At 32.1% G+C, this 23,772-nt stretch overlaps 1 protein-coding gene across 2 annotated transcripts; it reads right to left on the bottom strand.

The window, feature by feature from the left end:
- Positions 1-271: 271 nt before the first annotated feature.
- LOC118205693 (uncharacterized) lies at positions 272-21,561 on the bottom strand. Of its 2 annotated transcripts, none has more exons than XM_085826854.1 (2): positions 16,842-21,561; positions 272-1,855 (listed from the first exon to the last, which is right to left on the bottom strand). In XM_085826854.1, the coding sequence occupies exon 1, from the start codon at positions 20,764-20,766 to the stop codon at positions 19,285-19,287; it is 1,482 nt and encodes a 493-aa protein (XP_085682980.1). In that variant the 5' UTR covers positions 20,767-21,561; the 3' UTR covers positions 272-1,855; positions 16,842-19,284. The 2 variants fall into 2 exon arrangements, with proteins under 2 accessions (XP_085682980.1, XP_085682981.1); XM_085826855.1 differs by lacking the exon at positions 272-1,855 and adding an exon at positions 3,705-7,297.
- Between the last annotated feature and the right edge of the window lie 2,211 nt (positions 21,562-23,772).

The following is a 23,772-nucleotide window of genomic DNA, read 5'->3' as shown; positions in this document are numbered from 1 at the left end:
TTAGAAAGTCCTCCACGAAGGCATCTTTCCCCTTATGTAAATAACTCTCGAGTGCTTTGCCATAATTAAATAAACCAAACGATTACAGCATAACATGCTTAAAATATTTTGTATATAAAAGTTTATGCGTCAGAGTTGGTCCCCGTTAAATGAAATATGCCGTTCCTTTTTTTTTTTCTTTGCTTTTATAGCAATGTTCTTGTTTTCAGAATATGAAATGTCAATGAAACATTTTTAATAATGTCTCATTCTGTTTCGTTTTCTGTTTAATGAAAAAATGAATTTAAGTAACAAATTTCTTATGTTTAGAAAAATTTTACCATCATCGAAATGAGTTGCTGTCGAAGTGCATTTTCTAACTAGCGCATATATTTGTAAAGAGAAAATTGTTTCGCGCGTGTTATCCTATAACTGAAAAGATCAAGAGAAATTTCTATAGGGAAATAAAGTTATTAATTTTAAATAAAAAATAAAGTTATTTGTAAATTAAATGTGTTTTGAGGTAAGAGTAAAAATAAGAGATAGTCGATGAATTTAAAATAACGATGTATATAATAAGGATTTTGCCGACAGACATTCCCCGCGAAATTTGCTAAAATTTTCTATATATAGAATTAATGTATATTCCGTTTAGTATTTGAATTCAGTGATAAAACACCTCACTTTATCAGTGTAATTATGTGTTATATCGAGATTTAGTTATGTCAGATACAAGTATTTTATTTTTGTTTTATAAATCTGGTTCGTTTACTGATATTATGTTTATTAAATACGATTTATCAGGTTTTCAAATTCTATCATCAGAGCTCACCAATGGCCCACCTAGCTAAGACCGCTGATTACTACTAATTCCACTCGCACTGAAACCAAAACGAACAAATTGGCTGCATGGTTGGGTTTCATAGTTTTTCCCATGGATATGAGTCACATGGCTATGAGTGAGCTTTACTTAGAAAGCCTACCACGGCGACTTGTCTATCCTTAGACAGACAGATCCCGTTTGCTTTGCCATATTCAAATAATCGGACAAAATTTGACAACAAAGGCTAATAAATGCATATACCGAAATAAAATAAATTCAAACGCATATTACAAAAATAAATTAAATGCATATAACGTAAAAAGTGATAATACAACAAATTTTTAATTATTTTTAATGCACTAATTCCTAATTGCATTATTTTCAGATTTTATTTCATTTTTATTTATGTATTAATGTATATTTTATATGTTCGAAAGTGCGATTGTTTAGTAAATTAAGACAACTTAGTAAATTAGGCATTAAATAAATCTGATTTGAAAATACATGCACTTAGGTGAGATTTTCGTAACTTAAAAAAAAAAAAAAATTACTCGAAAATAATCTCTAAGAAAATATAATAATATTTTATGTTCCTACTTGATTCTGTGAAAAACAATTTAAATTAGCTTATTACTTTTTTTTTCTATATTGAAAACAACATTTTTTTTTTTTTTTTTTTTTTAAATCTTGCTGTCACACCGAAAGTATTTAGAAGTATAAAAGTGGTCTTTTTGAACACATGTTTTTGCGGTATTTCTTTATTGATCAACAGATAAGAGGCCAACCCTTGATGTAGGCATTGACAGATTTCACCACCAAAAGGCCTTTCCTCTAACATAGCAGACGCCACTTTAATCTTCTTTGTAATGTAGTATAACTAAACCCGTTGGCCTTGTTTGTTCGAATAGCTTCTGAGAACCGTTCGCATTTGAATGCGTCGGAGCTTGAGTGACTACTTGTTCCCAAAGCTGTCAGTCAGACACCAATAAAAATCTGTCCGTATTTCTACTCTCTCTCTGTGAGTTCCAGGAAAGGGCAATGCGTGCATTTGGGCTGCATGTGAGAAAAAAAATTTCTATGCTTCATTTTGTATTACTTGTATAGTGAAACATTTCAAAAAATAGCTTTATATGCAAAGTTTTTCTCTGATGAATGAACTCATTTGAAAACACGTTTCTATCTTCTGTAAATCCCCCCCCCCAAAAAAAAAGGAGTTTTAAGTGAATTAAATTCTTATTGTGCTCTTATTACATTTTTCTGTTCCCCTTTTCTTATAACACATAAGCAATTTTTTAAATATGCGTGACCCCTGAGCGCTAAGATCGGTAAGCTCTTTAAAGACTGGTAATTTGTATTAATATAAATTTTGTGCACTCTGAGTTATAATATGAACGAAATATAATACTGTTAAGTGAACCTAGCGCCATAGTGTCGTTATGGTAAACAAATAGAGTGAATTTTAAAGAATGCATTTATTCTATTGTGGTTTATGCGCTGTCGGCAAAGTAGATTTAATTCAATCCAATAAGTTTAAACGAAATGAAATAAAAAAAAAGCATATAATTTAATATTCCGTACAAGGAATTCATGTGGTGTACACATCAGAATTTTATAATAAGGTAACATGCGCTAAACAGTTTTGAATAGAAAGAAATCACTCGCGCGCTGTTCGGCTTCCTCAGCTTACGAAATATGTATTTTAAGTTGGTTATTTACATAACAGAAGAACAAAATAAAATGAGAGATTATAAATAGTGCATTTTACTGACAAAATTTTCTTTGAAAAAAGATAAAAGTACTGCAAAGAATAAGAACGATATAGTTAACTTAACGGCGGCCGATAATCAGTGCTGGTGCATATGTTTTTGCAGAGAAAATCATTTTGCTCGTGCTGTCGTATAACAAAAAATATCCATATATTATTTTTTACAGTTGTTAAAATAGTCCTGGACTATCTGTTTTAAGAGAATACCGTCTTGGAAAATTTTCAAAATGAAATTGTCTTGAACTCGCATAACGCATGGGGAAAATTATAAAAACACCAAGCCGCTAACTTGTTTGGTTGCTAGCGACAAATCCAGAACAAACATCAACATACAGTACTCTTATTCACTCTAGTGAACGTAAATATTTGTTTGTATATTAGTAAAAAAAAAATAAAATAAAAATATTTATTCTAATAAAAGTTGTTGTTCAAAAATACACCCTTGTAAGGCATTTTCTTTGGTTAAGGGAATTCATTTGAATAATTAATTCTGCGTTGAAGCAAGATAATTTCTTAGAACTTAATGCTTCAAACAATTGGATGCTGGGATTCCTAGGGAAGAAAATATCCTCAAAAAGTACATTCCACAAAAAATATTGAATTATATTCTTATAATGACTTATTAAATAATTAATAATTGTTATAATTATTAAATATAATGCTTACTTATTTTTTACAAAATGTACAACAATACCCTTTATTTACAAAAGTACAGTACTGAATAACTATATTATAAGCTAATAAAATAACAACATTGTATTGTTTCTTATTAACTATGTGTCATCTTTCCTTTTCAGCTTTCTGTTATAGGATAATGTTTTTAATCCTATTTCAGACAAAGTGTACTGGTGTCTCAAGGACGGGAAGGCAAGAATTTTTAAATTTAGTCAATAAATTTATGATCAAATGAAAATTCATAAAGAAAAATTATTTCAGGTTAAAATTCAATTTCAGAATATCTTGAACCCGTACGCACGCAACAATATTTTTAATCACATCAGTGAGAAATCATAAAACAGGTACTAAATATAGCAGTTCATTTGAATTCAAGGGTCATTTAGCAATACATGTGCCTATTTAATCGCATAAGAAATCACATTAAATTGTTTTATGCAATAAATTATTTGCATGGAGGAGTGACTTAGCTAACGATTTTATTTTAAAATGTTGCTTTTGCAAATGGCCTTTTCAAATGTTTTGAGTAACATGAGTTCAATGTTTTATGTTACACTGGCATCTGTTCTTGTGAAACTTCAGCTGATTTCCACAACACTCCTTTATACTAATCATCATGATGCCATTTCTTACAAACTGTAAATGCAAATAAGAAAATATCCAGAATTATCAAAGAACCTTAGTTTTTAGAAAATTGATTAAAAATAAGATTTCTTAACAGATTAAAAATAAGTAGAATAAGGAAAAGATGAATTAGAACATTTAAGAAAGACCGATGAATAACATTTTGAATTATGCATTAAATTAATTAAACAACATTTTTTCAGTACAGTACAAAGTCCGTAATCCGGACGTCCATTATCCGGAATGATCTATAATCCGGACCTCACAAACTTAAGCATGCACATTTGATGCGTGCGTCCGCTACGCATGAGCGTAAAGCCAGTAAAGCGTTTACCCATGCGTGCTTCCGATAGTGAAGGAAGTAACACGCAACGTTATTGAAAACGACAAAATTTCGATTGACAAGTTAGTCGGTATTCTCGACACAGCAATTACAGGAACTCTACAGTGGAACTTTGTAACTAAACAAGAAATTATGTCTGTTTATAGAATGAAAGAGAAAGTATTAGCACAAAAAACGAAGCAACTTACAATGAAGGAAATGTTATTCCAACAAATGTAACAACGTAACAAATCCAACACATGTAAACAAATAAATATTAAGCTTTTTTTTCTTTTTGTAAATTTTGATACCTTTTAGATCATAATCGCTCTTTATTTCATAAATTAGTTTTATATTTTTAATTGTATAATTTCTCCATGCTATCTTACGAGATTTAAATTGATGATCTATAATCCGGAAAAAAACCCTAATCCGGAATCGCCAGAGCCCCTATGAGTCCGGATTACAGACTTTGTACTGTAATATTTTTCAACATTTTCATTTGAAATCAAATTATACTGAATTATCTAAAATCACATATCCCATCCTATTATTTATTTAAATATGATTTATAATGTAAAATGAAGTATCTCTTGATTGCTGAATGTGAATCAATTATACCAAAGTTAGTTGCCATAATTACTATGGAATTGTCATTCCATCAAACTACTTCAAATGCCATGTTTGTTATCAAATACTGTGCCAGATGTTCTGCATTGTCTTCTTTTATGATTTTGTTTGCAAGTACAATGAGAAAATTTTTTAACTTGTTCTCGTGAGTTATTAGAGTGGCATGAAATCCCAGCTCTTTGAATTCTGACAATGCAACAGTGAAAAAAGAGCAATGCGACGTAATTGTTGAAGTATATGAAATGATTTGAAGAAACTTCCACCACACTTAAAAGATGTGTTGCAGCATCTGCACCTAGTCCAAGATAAGTGAGTTTCTTTGCAAATTTTCCTCAGTGCATATTAAAATGACACACATACCCTTTAGAAGAACACAAATACCAAATTTTATACCTGAATGAACAGGTTTTTCTTTGAGAAAACGTTTTGCACAAATACCCACAGTATAAGATATTTGCTCATCTATAAAATGATGTATTGAAAAACTCTCATATTTTTATTTAATGCATCAGTTTCAGCTAAACACAAATTCTGCTTGATATAGTATGCGTAGAATTGCCATTGCTGCACATACTAATAGACAACTGATATCTCAGACCGAGACCAGCAGGTTCATTCCTGAGGAAAGCATTCATTACCACTGTAAAGCAGAAAGCAAAGACAGTACAGCACTTTGACATGGATACAGAAAGACAATTTTGTTGATTTTTCTGGTTAGTATATTTTGTATTTTCTTGGGTCATATGTTCTAAAAGATTCTGATTATTAATTGTAAAAACACATCTAAGAGCTCTAAATCATGTATTTTTTCTAAAAGTACAACCTACTTTTCCTTTTTTTTTTTTTTTTTTTTTTTTTTTATGGATTCTCTGTTGACAAGCATCACAAAGTGTATAGCAGAATAATTTTTCAATGCAAAATTTTAGATGATTCAGAATTTCTTTTAAATATTTTCTGATGAATTCGATACATTTTAATATTTGTTAGATAACAAAATTTCAATTCCACCTGATACATCTTTTGGCATTGCCAAATTATAACTTAAAATGTCATTACAAAGCATTCCTCATCGTCTTCTATGAGAAATGAAAATTTAAGAAACAAACTTTGCAAAAACAGTACTATGTGTTTATTTTTATAAAAACCTTTAATGTGAGAGAAACAATTTTTCCCCCTTAGAAATACTGAAGCTTTAGTTAGAATTTACAAAAAAAATACAGAAGATTAAAAAATATGTTTTGAAAAATAATGCAATGCAAGTTGTTTATGGATTAAGAATCCAAATTTTTCAATTCTCGAGGTTTACACCAGCTCATTCTAAAGTAATCATTCAGCTTACATTAACAGAGCCATCAAATTCCTGCATGTTTCTGGAGTTCAGAATTTTGCTAATGTAAACAATCATTTTCAGTAAGTTAATTGCTGTAGATAATGTTAAATACTGCTGTTGAATAAATGCTGAAAAAAATTCATTCGAATGCATTATATACATCTTAGTAGTATAAAAATTCAGCTAATATTTAAACTAATAATTTTACAAACTATAAATATTGATACACAATTCTCATGATTAGGTATTATAAATGTTATGCTGAGTTATAATAAAATGAATATGTTTACGTATAAGGCAAACCAAAATAAATGTGAGTTTTCAAATCAGTTTGATCATGTTTCTTGTCAGTCTTGTAACTGTTAATTAGACAGTATCCATTTCCTAGACAATATGTATTCAAAGTAACCCCATTTCATTCATACTTGGAAACTAAAGATAATATTCATTAACCAACTTTTACAATTAATGCAGAAATTTAACCAGTGTTCAGCTGAAGGTTACACATTCAAATGTCTAAATAAATGAATAAATGCTGTTTTAGAGATGGTAATTTAATATTTAGATTTGCTTCGAATGATCATTTCTTGTTTGAATATGTATATGAATTTTTAATTATATTAAAGAAGCAACTTTAAAAATAAGCCATTATTTGTATCACAACTCTAATCTATTTAAATAGAGGCCAGCATATTTTGATACACTGCCAATACTACTACCCATGATTTTGCTTTTCTGACAGTTCTCCTTATACCGTGGGTTGCAATCCCCAACTGGATCAGAAAGCAAAACCTTGAAGCTGTGAAAATTTATTTCAGATACATAAACTTACATTAATTACAATTTATTTCAGATACATGAAGTAACATTAACTGTATTCCCTTCATTTTAAAAGAAATGATTCTCTACAGAACTATAAAATTGTTATTTCTTATTATTCTAAGATGAGCTGAAAATTATATTTACATATTGAAAAGTACCACCAAGAGCATCATAATAGTGATATCACATTACAGTTTTAGAAGTAATTCCAGAAACAAAATATGGCACAAACATGCAGTACATAATATCTTGTGCCATACCGGCATGCCGAGGTGGTCAGTATGAAATCATCAAAATTTAAATCTTGAATTTAAGCATCACTTGTACCTGCAGAAACAAACAAACAAAAAAAAAGCTTACGTTAGGCTATATTTTTTTAGGGTGCCTCTTGGATTATCAGCAAGTTGTTGTTTCATTTAAGGTAACCTGAGTATTTGAATATTATGGAAACCCTATTATGACGTGATTAGTTGCGTTACTGCGATAAATTTGAATGACAGAAAATATTCGCAAAGGCTTATTTCTGCGTTGCATCATATAATGGCTGCCAGTGGTATGTGTGATTATGGCAAAGCCTTAAGGGCTATCTGCCTAAGGAGAGGGATGCCTTTGTGAAGTCCTTTCTAAGGGAAACTGGCTCATATACACGTTACACATGGGGAAAGACACAAAAACGCCCTTGCAGCTAGCCCGTTCGCAGGATTCGAACCTCGGACCAAACTACCAGTGTTCAGCGACTTTACCGCTTGGCTGCTGGTGGGCCGGCTGCCAGCGGTAAACTGGGTGTTTGGTGATATAGAACGAGAGAGTGCAAGGTGTTTTTTTTTAAGTGTTTGAACACAGAAGAAAAGGAAATTTGTTGGATGTAATTAGACAGAATTATAAGTATCCTGTTTGTATGAAGGAAATGCGTATGGTCGACTGTAAAGATCATTCAGATGGCTATGTCACAAGAAAGGTTCAAATGCTCACCATATAAAGCATAAAGATAGAAAGGGAACACATGTGAGGAAAGTTTTGGGATGGTGTTAAAGAATTTTGTGTGCCAGAGACTGAAGACACAGAAATTTCTAAATAAAGTAAGTGGATATTTCCTTTGTGAAGTGCGTAGATGCAATAGTAAAGCGTAGTGCTTTCTTATGTTATTTCATTGCTTGATTTAAAATGCAGTTTATTGAGATTATATATTTTTTCTTTGGCTCTAGTGTAGTATTCCACTTTGAGGACCATAAAAAAATTGCAGCGAAAATGTATGCACAAAAGCGCCAAATCTAGCAAATGCGCCCATTTAACAACAAGCCAAATCTAGTGTTCACGTTGATTTCAGATTGCATAAGTTTATGTGGTTCTATATTTCTTAAGATGCCATTGAAATATAGTTTAATTTTTAAATCCTTTTTTGAAAACCTATGGTTTTAATAATTTGGGAATTGCCTACGACGAAAAGTCTGCAATAGAATTTTGGGTAAAGTGCAGAATCACCCACTGCTTGACATGTTTTTAAGAATTGCACATACTCGCTATCCATGTACACATTCACCTATTTTCACTTAAAAAAAAATCCCAGAATTGCTCAAAAATGGCAATGCGCACACCCTTTACGTTATCTATGTACACATCGACCTATTTTCACTTAAAAAGTAAAAGAAATTGACAAAAATCGAAGTGTTTTTACCTTGTAAAAAGCGGCAAACAAATAAGTGGGCGATTCTGTACTTTACCGAGAATTTTTTCAAAGAAAAGGCATCATTCATGATAGAAAATTATGTCTGAACAACCAACGAGATGAAATTATGCTTTAGCGATAACTCAGTAGCGAAACAGCGATGCAGGCATTCATTCATTTATGTTTAGCAATTTTTATATAAATTATAATAATAATCTGAAATAGTTATTTACTCTTATACTTCCATTCAGTCATGTTTAGCATTTTTTATATAAATTATAATAATAAAATGTATTATATGAAATTAACCTTTCATCTAAATTAAAACACTAATAATCTTAGATAGTTATTTATTATTATACTTCCTTTCTTGCATTAGGGTTGCTGCAATTATTTTTGGCAGCAGTTACATCAACAATAGTTTGGCGATTTTTTACGGCCCTCAAAACCAAATAGTACCATATAAACTTTATTAAAAGCCATGCCTTGAACAAATGTTTATTTTCTATCATATGTAAAGACACAGAATCCGAATACAAAACTTGTTACTAATTCAGAAGTCAAACAACAAAAATCAGAGTTATATTTACAAAATTTTCATATCACTAGTTTTGATGGTTTTACCGAACCACCATCCTCAGCTGCAAAACCGCAATCAAAACTAGTCCTGTGAAAATTTTGTAAATATAACTCTGATTTTTGTTGTTTGACTTCTGAATTAGTATTTATTCGGTGTGTTAGTGTATCTTAATTACAAAACTTGTTATTATATGCAGAAGTAAGATGAAAGCGAAGCTTAAGATTATAATTAGTAAAGGATATAATTATTGCATTTTTATCTAAACCATAATCTGAACTTATTGCATTTTTTAAATGACTTATGACTCTCAAACCTGTGCTTTTTGTCAGATACTTTTGAGATAATTTTAACTTGTCTCTTTGAGGAAAATTGAGCAATATAATTACTTCAAATGGTAAAATTGATCGGAAGAGTAGGATATAAAATGATTTATTGAAAATGTTTTCAACTGTTGAAAATTTTATTATTGAAAAAAGTCATTGCAAAAATTATTACAGATAACTTAAAAATCATAGTAACACAGTTTTGCAAATATATATATATATATATATATATATATTTTTTTTAATTTAAGAAAGATAACTTGGATTTAAAAAGAATATTTTGAGGAACATGAATGAGATTAAACATCTACTATATACAGACCAAGAGGAGCATACAGTCAAAAGTCGTTAATTCGGACACCCATAATCCGGAATGATCTATAATCCAGAAAAACAAAGCTATAAACGTTCTGCGCATGCGTCCTATAATCCGGAAAAACAAAGCTACAAACGTTCGCGCGACGCATGCGCATAAGACCTTTACGTCTGCGCATATGCGTGTGCGTATGCACATAATACGTTTACGCATGCGCGTTTAATGTATAACGGATGGTATAAGCTAAAATTATCTAAATATATATTTCATTGAATGTTGCAGATTCCGTTGTTCCTTAATCTTCGAACTGGATCCAGCTTATTATTTTTTGCAGACTGTTAGAGCAATTTTATAAAAGTAAGCTTCAAATTTCGATTATGTCAAACAGAATTTCCGATGCTGGTGCTCCCAAAGGATCTACAAAGCGAAAGTATGTTTCGCTGTCCATTAAACAAAAAGTGGAATTGCTGCAAAAAATGGATAATGGCATATCCTTTGTTTCTTTAATCATTCCGAAATCTGTTTATCAATTTCACGCGGGGGGGGGGGGGGGGGGGGGAGAGACGCCGCAGCGCGCAATAAATTGGAAGTTGATCTGTCAGCACTGTCCTTATCTTCAGGGCACGTTTTTATTTTATTTGGCTTATAATTCCTTACTAAATGTAGCATTTCATCTCTATGTACTCCGTCTTTGATATGATTTAAATCATATTTCTCTTCATTATAATTCGCTTCCGATAGTGAAAAAAGTGACATAGAGTTTATTGACAACGAAAAAATTTCGATTGACAATTTAGTCAGTATTCTCGACACAGTAATTATAGGACTTGAACAGCGGAACTTTGTAACTGAACATGAAATTATGTCTGTTTATAGAATTAAAGAGAAAGTATTATCACATAAAATGAAGCAACTTAAACAATTTACATTGGTGTTGGTGTATTTAATTATGGGAAAGCTAACTAGGGCTATCTGCCTAAGGGGAGGGATGCCTTCGTTGAGGATTTTCTAAGGGAAATTGGCTCATATACATGCTACACATGGGGGAAAACCCCGAAAACACCCATGCAGCCAGTCTGTTTGCGGGATTCGAACCTCGGACCGAACTACCAGTGTTCAGCGACTTTACCGCTCGGCCGCTGGTGGGCCAACTTACATTGAAAGAAATGTTTAATAAAGTAAACAAATAAATATTAAGCTTTTTTTTTGTAAATTTTGATACCCTTCAGATCATAATTGTTCTTTATTTCATAAATTACAGTTTCATATTTTTAATTTTATAATTTCTGCATGCCATCGTACCAGATTTAAACTGGTTATCTACAATCTGGAAAAATCGATAATAAGGAATCACCGAAGTCCCGACGAGTCCGGATAAACGACTGAAAAATGCTGAATGCGCTTTATGTCCAGCACCATCAAATATTGTGCTAAGATTTTATTTTTTTTGCCGCAAAAACTACGCACATCCATCTTGTTAAAACACGATTTTCTTTGATATATGTTTTTGGTTGATCTTTAGATTATGGTAACTTGGCGATTTTTTGGCGAAAATTTGGCGACCAACTCTGCTACAGCAACCCTCTATTTTTTTTCCGCCGCCATTTTGTCTTCACAAAGTAAAGACATGTTTCTTTTCTTTTTGTTTACTGAACACTTTTTCCAACAATCTACTAGCCAAATTACACTTATACTAGAAATTTTATCTAACAAAACTGCTTAATCATGACAAATATTCACTGCAAAATTGGGAAAAAGTGCACAATTGCAAACTCCTTGCACGTTTTTCACAATAACACATACACATAAACCATGTACATGTTGACTTATTTTTACTTAAAAAAAAACATCTCAGAATTGCACAAAAATGGCATTGCGCACACTCTTCACTATATCCATGTACACTGCTTTTTTCTCATAAATTAGAAAAATTTCACGAAAATGCATGACAATTTTCTGAATCTTTAAACCCGGTAAAAAGAACATATATGAAATTACCTTATCGCGAAAAAGTATATAACCTTTCCAAATATGAACATTTCCACGTATAAAATAAATATCTAAAAACTTTTACCTCTAAATTATCTATTATATTATAAACGTCACCAACGAATTCATACCGCAAACATTACAAATACTTAAATTATTTCCATGCACGTTTACTTCAACTAAAATGTATACCAAATTCGTACAAACATAAAATTCACAAAATAATTATAATTAATTAAAATATCACTAAACCATGTACACGTCGACTTATTTTTACTTAAAAAAACATCCCAGAATTGCACAAAAATGGCATTGCGCACACTCTTCACTATATCCATGTACACTGCTTTTTTCTCATAAATTAGAAAAATTCCACGAAAATGCATGAAAATACTCAATGTATACTACTCAAACATATTCCAAAATACTACAAACATATAACTCACAAAATCACGATCATTAAATTAAAATATAATTAAATTAAAAAACACTACTTCAAATATAAATAAGCACATAGATTAAATTAATAAAAATTAGATTACAATCCTAATTACTTTAAACTAAATCATTGCTAATAACAATTTTCAAATAATACCATTTTAATTTATTTACTCCTTACATTTAGAACAATGCATAAAAATAATATCCTCTAATGATTAAAAATACTAACTTACCTAATCTTCTTCAGAATCTTCATTACATCGCTGCAGTACTACTGCTAATTTCTACATCCTAAATCCAGTAGTCAACTGGAAGTCTATTCACCAAGTAATAAGAAATTAATAAAATTTCACCTATACTCAAACTACTTTTAGCAAACCACGTACCCTTCCTTACACTCCTTTTCACAAAATGTCCATTTTCACCATATTTCTTGCACCGCCATTTAAACTTGTAATATCCTTCCTTTCACACAATCTCAACTTATTATTATTATCAGATAAACACATTAAAAATTTACAATTCACTTTACATAGCGCCATGCAATCCGAAAATTAATCAACACTATTTCACACAACACACAATGAAGCTTTTCCAAATTAACCCCATTTTCCGATTAAAGAACTGTAATTCGTCCATTAATGTCACGTTTCACACAACACAGAATATAGCTAAATACGAAATTTCCAGATTTCCCCCCTTTTCCGATTAAACAACTGTAATTCGTCCATTAATGTCACATGACATATCTCATGATCTCTCATTTCCCTCACATAAAATAATGCGTAATCGGAACTGAGTGCTTCTCACATTATTACCAAAGTCCTAGGTAGTAACCTTTATCGCCTCCAAAATGTCGCCAAACTACCAGTTACCATATTCCAAAGATCAGCCATTTTTTTATATCTGAAGCAAATCCTAAAACTACTTCTTTTTTACATTTTTAGCAATGAAATAAATTATCAATGAGAAAATATTTATTTTATTAGCTATGATGGATATTAGTCTTGAAACGACATCACTTTTCAGGTTGTTTCCACCAAATATTATCGACCTGTACTAAAGAAAGTAAATAATGAAGAATCTGCATGAATGTATGCATATTTCTCACACTGTTAAAAAAAGGGGGGGACTTAGATCCATCAAATTTTTAATAACGTATTCCTCCACCTGAATAACATGGTAAAAGTATATTTTAGGGTATCCCTTGGCAGTTTTTGGCGGCACATGGGTACCGAGGTTGTGCAATTCTTTAACTTATTTTGGCTTGCGTAGCTGCGATTTTTGGCGCAAAATGGCTGCTTTACAAAGCCAAGGTAACAAGACAAGGAATTGCACAAACTCGGTATCCATGTACACATCGATCTATTTTCACTTAAAAAAAATCCCAGAATTGCACAAACTAGGCTTTACGCACTCCCTTGTCTTTGTCCATGTACCGAACTATATCCACTTAAAAATTTAAAGTAGCTGCCAACAAAAAATATACAATCTGTATAAACTACATTTTAAATCAAACAACAAAATAACATAAAAAAGGAAATTTATCTTAGCACTACACAAAGAAAATATCCACTTACCTTATTTACAAATTTACGCATCTTCAAAAACAAAATTCCTTAACAGCATCCAAACACTTCCTAAAATTATCTGAACTAGAATCTGTAGACTGGTGTCGCCACATAAATTCACAAAAATAAGAAAAAATATCCTCCGTTCGAAAATTTCCGATGTTCAACCATAAGCATTCCTTTCCTCCAAACAGGCCACTTACTAATGGCTGATAAGTAAAACTTCATTTACACACCAGTCAATTAATGCTTTTCTCCCTTTCATTCCAAATCCTACAGAAACTTCAAATTAATCTTACCACACTCAGCCAATTTACTGTGTAAACCACAAAATAACAACTTACTAATCCATCACACACAAGCCCTTACCCAAAATTCGACACTTTGCAAATTTTTTCCCATGTTTCAAATTCGCTGCAACCAATTACGTCATAATAAGGTTTCTATAGACCTTAACTACTCAGGTTGTCACAAATGAGACAACAATTTTGCGATAATACAAGGGGTACCCTAAGTCAACTCTAACCAATAATATAACCTGGAAGCCCTAATTTCGATTTGTTTTATTGTGTATTTTATATTTTGTAAAACTTAGGAATTTTTAATTAACAAACTCAATGATTTCAAAGCAAGCAGTGGCAACACTGTATGGAATAAAACATTTTTATCTCCGAGCGAGACGGTCTACCAGAAATTCTAAAGATATTTTACATATTTTCACAGGGGCAGTATGTTTGCAAGATGTTTATGTGTGTTTGTAAATGGAAAATGCCCCTTTAGGCGTAATATAAAATTTGAAAGTCTTCAGATTTTTTTATCTGTGTTTTATATTTAGTCCCTGGGATAATCAAAAGATGTCATAAATGAAAAAGTTTTAAGAAGTGCCACCTGAGAGCAGTTCAGCAATCATATAAGTTAATCTAGATATTTGTTAAATAGTTTTCACAAACTGATATACCTATGGTCAGGGTTAAAGTACATGTGTTGTCCTTGGCTGTTATAACAGTATTCATATATTCAAGAAAATGTTGTCAATAAAAGGATTTTGAAGTGCATCATACTGCTTAAATTATTTTGTTTATTTTTCAGAAACAAAGTTATCGCAAGTTCACAAAATGAAAAGTTATTTCACCTTAAAAAAAAAATTGATTACTTAGTTTTCTCTCACCATTACATGAAAAGGAAAATAGGTATTATTCCGTTTTGATGACCGTAAAAAAAATTGCAGCGAAAATATATGCACAAAAGCGCCAAATCTAGCAAACGCGCCCATTTAACAGTGTGTCAAATCTAGCGTATGCGCTGATTTCAGATTGCGTAAGTTCATATAGTTCTATATTTCTTAAGACGACATTGAAATACCAGTTTAATTTTTAAATCCTTTTTTTATTTTAAATCCTTTTTTGATATCCTATGGATTGAACAATTTGGGAATTGTTCATGACGAAAAGTCTGCAATAGAATTTTGAGGAAAGTGCTGAATCAACCACTGCTTGACACGTTTTTAAGAATTGCATATACTCGGTATCTATGTATACAGTGACCTATTTTCACTTAAAAAGTAAAAGAAAATTGACAAAAATCCAGTTGTTTCTACCCGTGTAAAAAGCGGAAAACAAATAAGTGGGCGATTCTGCACTTTAAACCGAGAATTTTTTTTCAAAGAAATATGCCTCATTCATTATAGAAAATTATGTTTGAACAACCGACGAGATGAAACTATGCTGTACCGATAACTCGGTAGCAAAATAGCGAAGCAGGCATCCATTCAGTTATATTTAGTAATTTTTATATAAATTATAATAATGATCTGAAATAGTTATTTACTCTTATGCTTCCATTCCATGTTTAGCCTTTTTTATATAAATTATAATAATAAAAAAGTATTACATGAAATTAACCTTTCATCTAAATTAAAACATCAATCTTAGATAGTTATTCACTATCATACTTCCCTTCTTGCATTAGGGTTACCGCAATTATTTTTGGCAGCTCTGACATCAACAATAGTTTGACATCAACAATAGTTTGGCGAGGGCCGTAAAAAATCGCCAAACTATTGTTGATATATATATATATATATATACATAATTTCCAGTAGTTTTAATAAATTTCGGTTAATCTTTGGATTATGGTAACTTGGCAATTTTTTAGCGAAAATTTGGTGACCAACCCTGCTACAGCAACCTGCTAGTTTTTGTTTGGACGCCATTTTGTTTTCACGAACTAAAGGTATTTTTTTTCATTGGCTTTAGTGTAGAATTGGGTGCCCCTTCGATTGGCGACATTTTGTTTTAAATTTTGGCGATGAAACATCACTTCTGGTTACCACGACAGTTTTAACTTTGTTTTAGCTTGCCGATTCTATTTAAATGAAAATAGAATGATGCACGGACATAATTAATGCAGTGCGCAATGCCTAGTTTGTGCAATTCTAAGATTTTTTTTAAGTAAAAACAGATCGATGTGTACATGGACACAGATCTTATGCAATTCTTCGACTTCTTATTTTGATTTTGTGTAGCGGCCATCTTGAAATTGTGACTTCCTGGCGCCGATCTTGACGTCAAAAAAGAATCGCCAATAAACAAGGGGCACCCAATTGTAAGCTTTTACCTTCACATTTTTTTCCAACAATCTGCTAGCCTAATTACGCTTTATACTAGAACTTTTATGGAACAAAAGTGCTTAATCATGACGAAGATTAGGTGCGAAATTTTGAGAAAGTGCAGAATCGCGAACTGCTTGCCGCGTTTTTAAGAATTGCACATACATGGTATCCCATGTCCACGTCGACCTATTTTTACTTAAAAAAAAAATCCCAGAATTGCACAAAAATGGCATTGCACACACTCTTGACTTTATCCATGTACACTGCTGAAGTCCTAGCTAGTAATTTTTATCGCCTTACCAAAATGTCGCCAATCTACCTGTTACCATATTCCAAAGATTAGCCTAAATATCTAGTATATATAGATTTCTTACCAAAACAGAAACGATGTTTCCCAAACTTCTTTTTATATGCATTGGACATATGGGATTGTTCTACTTGGTATGTCCAAGGTTTGACTAAAAATGTTTGATTTTTCATTTCACCTTTTAACAATGCTGTGGAACCCTACACTGGCTTTGTGAATGTTATATACTGACACATTTGATACTGGAGTTGGATAGCCATGATGTTCAAGACTTGTTTACCACAAATGGAAATACTAATACATTCTTCATGACAGGAAACAAGAATGACATTTCTGGCAGAGCTGCAATTCATAACTGCATTAAATTTAGAAACAGCCAATTTTAACACAACACACATATAACTTACAGTACATATATATATATATATATCGGATGAAACATTATACATCTTTTACAGTTTCAGTTTTTGAAATTCTTATCTAGATAACACGTCATTATGCAGCAGATATAAATACTGAATACTAATTATCAGGTAAAAATATCTTGAAAAATATTTGATCTTGTAGAAATAAATGAATGGTTTATAAAATCATTTTCATCAAATGAGAATTTATGCAACTCTCACAGGGTCATCAGTAGCTTTTATGCCATTCAGATTTGCCTCTTTTGCTGTACCTAAATTCTCCCAATTTATGAGGAAAATGCAGACTTGACTTCACATTATGAGGTTTCTTAACTGCACAGTCAAATGCTTACTGCAAGATTCAGTAAATTTGTTTTTCTAATTGAAGCTTAAAAGACAGGAGGTTTATCTTCTGCATAGATAAGAGAGAATTCTCCATCACACTAAACAACTTTTTACATACTTAATCATAATACAGTCAAAAGTCGTTAATTCGGACATCCATAATCCGGACATGAAAGCTACAAACTTTCTGCGCATTCGTCGCATTAATGCATGCTCGTAAGACCTTTACGTCTGCGAATATAGGTCTGCACATGCGCAAAATACGTTTACGAATGCATGTTTAATGTATAACGAACGGTATAAGGTAAAAATTATCTAATTCAGTTAATGTTGCAGATTGCGTTGTTCCTTAATCTTCGAACTGGATCCGGCTTATTATTTTTTGCAGACTGTTAGAGCAATTTTATAAAAGTCAGCTTGAACTTTCGATTATGTCAAATAGAATTTCTGATATACATTTACTAATATGTAAAAGATATACAAAGCGAAAGTATGTTTCGAAGTCCATTAAACAAACAGTGGAATTGCTGCAAAAAATGGATAAAGGCATATCCCATGTTTATTTAACCATTCCGAAATCTGTTTACCAATTTCACGCTGCTCTGCGGCGGGGGAGGGGGGACGCCTCGGCGCGCGATGAATTGGAAGTTGATCTGTCAGCACTATCCTCATCTTCAGGGCAGATGTTTTTATTTTATTTGGCTTATAATTCCTTACTAAATGTAGTATTTTATCTCGATGTACTTCATCTTTGATATGATTTAAATCAAATTCCTCGTCATTATAATTCGCTTCCGATATCGAAGAAAGTGACACAGATGTTATTGAAAACGAAAAAATTTCGATTGACAAATTAGTCGGTATTCTCGATGCAGCAATTATAGGACTTGAACAGCAGAACTTTGTAACTGAACAAGAAATTATGTCTGTTTATAGAATTAAAGAGAAAGTATTATCACATAAAAAATGAAGCAACTTAAACAACTTAATAATAATAATATGCATTGCATGAATAAGCATATGCATTGAAAGAAATGTTTATTAATAAAGTAAACAAATAAATATTAAGCTTTTTCTTTTTGTAAATTTTGATACCCTTTAGATCATAATTGTTCTTTATTTCATTAATTATGGTTTCAAATTTTTAATTTTATAATTTCTGTATGCCATCTTACCAGATTTAAACTGATGATCAAAATCCGAAAAAATCGATAATCCGGAATCGCCGAAGTCCCGACGAGTCCGGATTAACGACTTCTGACTGTATTTGCTTCCTATGTTGATAGCCATATTTAAATCTTTATGAAAATGAAAGAATGTTTCTCACACACAGATTTTCTCTCCAATGTGAAAAAAAGCATATGTTTCTTAAATTACCCATTTCAGTAAGCATTTTCTTACATACCTAAGAAACATAAAGTTTCTTTCTTGTGTAAATGCACATATGCACGTTTAAATCCTTCTTTTTTTTGATTACTTCATTTTTTACATACTTCACACATATGTGGTTTCTCTCCTGTGTGAATAAGCATATGCAGATTTAAATTACTTTTTAGACTAAATGATTTCTTACAAACTTCACACATATGAGGTTTCTCTCTTCTGTGAATGCACATATACACACATAAATAACTTTTTATGTTAAATGAGTTCTTACATACCCTCACATATATGAATTTTATCTGTGTAAATAAGCATATGGTTGTTTAAACTACCCTTTTCACTAAACATCTTCTTACAAACTTTACACGTATATGGTTTCTATCCAGAGTGAATACGCATATGCGCATTTAAATTCCTTTTTAGATTAAATGATTTTTTACAAACTTCACAAACATGAGGTTTCTCTCCTGTGTGAATAAGCATATGTCTGTTCAAACTACTTTTTTCACTAAACGTTTTCTTACAAACTTCACACGTATGTGGTTTCTCTCCTGTGTGAATGCGCATATGCACATTTAAAGCACTTTTGTGACTAAATGATTTCTTACATACTTCACAGAGATGTGGTTTCTCTCCTGTGTGAACGCGCATATGCACATTTAAAGCATTTTTGCGATTAAATGATTTCTTACATACTTCACAGAGATGTGGTTTCTCTCCTGTGTGAATGCGCATGTGCATATTTAAAGCACTTTTGTGATTAAATGATTTCTTACATACTTCACAGAGATGTGCTTTCTCTCCTGTGTGAATAAGCATATGTGCATTTAAATTACTTTTTATATTAAAAGATTTCTTACATAATTCACAGATATGAGGTTTCTTTCCTGTGTGAGTAAGCAAATGTGCATTTAATTTACTTTTTCGATTAAAAGTTTTCTTACATAATTCACACATATGAGGCTTCTCTCCTGTGTGAATCAGCAAATGCGCATTTAAATTACTTTTTTGATTAAAAGATTTCTTACATAATTCACACATATGAGGTTTCTCTCCTGTGTGAATGCACATATGCACATTTAAAGCACTTTTGTGATTAAATGATTTCTTACATACTTCACAGAGATGTGGTTCCTTTCTTGTGTGAACGCGCATATGCGCATTTAAATTACTTTTTATATTAAATGATTTCTTACATACTTCACACATATGAGGCTTCTCTCCTGTGTGAATAAGCATATGGTTGTTTAAACTACCCTTTTTACTAAATGTCTTCTTACAAACTTCACACATATGTGGTTTCTCTCCTGTGTGAATAAGCAAATGAGCATTTAAATTACTTTTTACATTAAATGATTTCTTACATATTTCGCACATATAAAACTTCTCTCCTGTGTGAATAAGAAAATGTGCATTTAAATGACTCATTTCACTAAATGATTTCTTACATATTTCACACATATAAAATTTCTCTCCTGTCTGAATAAGCATATGGTTGTTTAAACTACACTTTTTACTAAACGTCTTCTTACAAACTTCACACATATGTGGTTTCTCTCCTGTGTGAATGCGCATATGCACATTTAAAGCACTTTTGTGATTAAACGATTTCTTACATACTTCACACACATGAGGTTTCTCTCCTGTGTGAATGCGCATATGCACGTTTAAAGAACTTTTTTGATTAAATGATTTCTTACATACATCACACATATGAGGTTTGTCTCCTATGTGAACACACATATACATGTTTAAAGCACTTTTTTGAGTAAATAATTTCTTGCTTACTTCAGACATATGATGTTTCTCTCCTGTCTGAATCATATGCCTCTTTAAATGACTTTCTATGACTTCTTGCATGCTTCATATATAGGAGATTTCTCTCCTGTTTGAATGCTCATGTTCCAAAAAATAAATAAATAAATAAAAAATAGAGGAAATAATACAGTACAGTCCAATCACAAACATTTTCCTGCCCGGAATTGAGGCATGCATCAAACTCTAAACGAAGATTCGAATCTTTCACTTAAATTCAGATTTATTAATCTTTACATCTGAAACCAAACCAAAGCTACACCTCAAAACTAATTCATAATATACAGAACACTGCCACATAAAAAAAACTTAAACATATAAATAAAATCTCTAAAATTACTTCTCATTCGAGAGTGACGTCATATTTCATGGACAGACAGGGAAGCGACTAAATTTCAACTCGGCAGGGAAATTTTATTCTTCAAAAATATACATCATGTGCGACGTCAAAATTGTCGTGTTTAGCTTTACACCTAAGGATTGTCTGCCATTTTCGGAGTTTGTACAATTATGTACAGCAAACGCGAATTTGTACAGGTCATTCGGTCCTGATCCTTGGTGGATGAAGGTGCTTGCTATGAGCCAGACGGACGAAGTTCCTTTGCCTAACGGCGATTCTGATAACCGCATGGACGAAAGCGTTCCTGCGGATGCTAACCCTACGGATAACGACTGCAATGGAGTGCCTAGTAATACTGTTTTACAGCGGAATTACCCCTGGAATTTATGCGCTCCAGAATTCTGGATATAGACATACAAATTGTCCAAATTAAAAGTGCTGTCATACAGACCAAGTAGACAGTTGTCTTGTTTTGCACCCGCTAAGTCTTTCTGCCCCAATGGGCGAAAAATCAAGCTTAGGTGTGAACGAGAGGTATATAGAAAGGGGTAAGGCTCCTATATACCTTAGGTTTAGAGGAGCCTTAGAAAGGGGCAATTTCGTATTTCAGAGGAGAGTAAAAAGGAACTTGGTACATTTCGTACGAGTTCAAAAGCCCAGGAAGAAAAGATGGGGCAAAATACAATTTAAAATAAATGGCCCCAAAATTAAAGAGGGAAAAAAAAAGGGCCTATAGAAAGAAAAGGAAAAGGAGTAGAAAATGTCCTAAAATATTGTTTATTGATTTAAAAGCACTTATTTATATAAATTTGATTTAGTTTAGATGAAAGAAGGGTACTTATCTTAAAATTCTAGGCTTTCGTAGTATATCCTCACATTGTCCGCTAACATCGGAGCGGAAATTCTTTGGAATAGGTATATGTTTTGTAAAAAAAACACTATTTTAAAGTAATTTAATTGATAATCACTAAAGGGAAAGGAATTTTTTTCACTTTTTTACGAAGCGTCGCGAACGTGCAGCCGCTTGCCTCGGTGATCGCAGCGCCCTTCCCTAAAAGTGTTGTGAAGACTTATCGTCAACAAAGGCCCGTTACGGATGTGCCGAGGCAAAGCCGAGGCAGATATGTTACGATGTAAGTGCGGTTTGGCTATTACGGCAGGCATTCTTAACCTTAATATCTCTGCTAGGAATAAGGAGAAAATTAATGCTAACTCTAATAGTAAAACTGTTAAACGTAAATCAAATGTTGAAGGCTCTATTGATGTAGTTGATAGTGAGAGATTCAGAATGCCGAATAAAACGGCAAACTTTTGAACTCTTTTAACTCTTTTGCCGAATAAAACGGCAAAAGAGTTAATAGTTGGAAAAGCTAAAACTATTATTGATGTGCAAAATAAATTTTCTGTTTTAAAAGATAGTGAACATGATGTAGAAATTTCTGATAGCACTGGCAATGCATCTCAGGATGAGGAAATTCAGCATAATATTACTGCCCCCCCCAAATTTCTAACGTTCCACCAATCATGGTCAATCGTGGGCAGCTAAAATTTGGTGAATTTTTAAAGCAGCTTACTGCTCAAACTAAAGCAGAATTTCTAGGTAGAATAAATGGAGAGTTTCTCAAAGTACGAGTATTCCCGCAAACGCTTGATGATCACAGGACTTTAACTACCCTCTTCAAGGAAAAAGCTGTGGAGCACTATATTATAAATAAAAAATATAAACGCCCAATAAAGGTAATTTTGAGAGGACTACCTTCGAATTCCGATAAGCAAGAAATTTCTCAGGCAATTGCAGATAGAGAATTTACAGTGCAGAAAGTAGCACAACTCACTAAACATCGCACAAGAGCGCTAATGCCTTTATTTCTTATTACGCTGATGCAAACTGCCAATGTAGAGGATATTTTCCAACTAAGGGATTTAATGCTCTATATTGTATCCGTGGAAAAATATGTGTCAAAAACTAAAATCCTGCAGTGCCATAACTGCCAAAAGTGGCATCACTCGTCAGAAAATTGCTTTTTTTAGCCGCGCTGTGTTGAGTATGCGGAAAATCATAGATCCTCAGAATGCCCGATTAAGGGCAGAACAGAAGAACCGAAGTGTGTGAACTGCTCTGGAAAACACCCGTCTTCCTATCGTGGGTGCACTGCATTCCCAAAAAATAAACCTGCAAACGAAAAGAAAAGTACAGTGAAACCTGGACTTAGCTTCGAACAGGCAAATGCGGTCAAACTGTCATGAACAAATTGATGATAAGGTAGAGGACAAAAGTCCTAAAAATCCCTCAAATGCTGAATTTCCCCAGCTTGTTAATAAAAATGCAAATGTGAATAATAAACAAAATGATAACTTCTTTAATGCCTACTTAAAAAATTCTAGCAATTCTGAGATTTTTTAATCCTTTAAATGTTTAAAAGAAATTCATGGAATATTTGGACATAATAACATCAATAAAATGACTCAGATATTTAAGAAATATGTGCCAAAATTAAAAGCTCATACTGATAATGTTGATAGACTTTTTGTATATTTTGAAATGTTGTCTGAAATTAATGATTAGTGAAATTAATTCTGTGGAAAATATCTCAATAGTTACATGGAACCCAAATGGGTTGTCCACTAAATTTAATGAACTTGGGGATTTTGTAAAGGAGTACTCCCCAGATATTATTTTTCTACAAGAAATCATGTTTAGCCCACAACAA

Source organism: Stegodyphus dumicola, chromosome 11 (genome assembly GCF_044657685.1).
Source record: "Stegodyphus dumicola isolate Sdum_Otavi_A_Nest chromosome 11, ASM4465768v1".
Classification (NCBI taxonomy): Eukaryota; Metazoa; Arthropoda; class Arachnida; order Araneae; family Eresidae; genus Stegodyphus; species Stegodyphus dumicola.
Note: the sequence above shows the minus strand (reverse complement) of the source record. Positions and strands in the feature narration are given on the sequence as shown.

Excerpts from the sequence above, each read along its gene's own strand:
- LOC118205693 (XM_085826854.1), bottom strand. The coding sequence starts at position 20,766 with ATGCAAGAAGTCATAGAAAGTCATTTAAAGAGGCATATGATTCAGACA.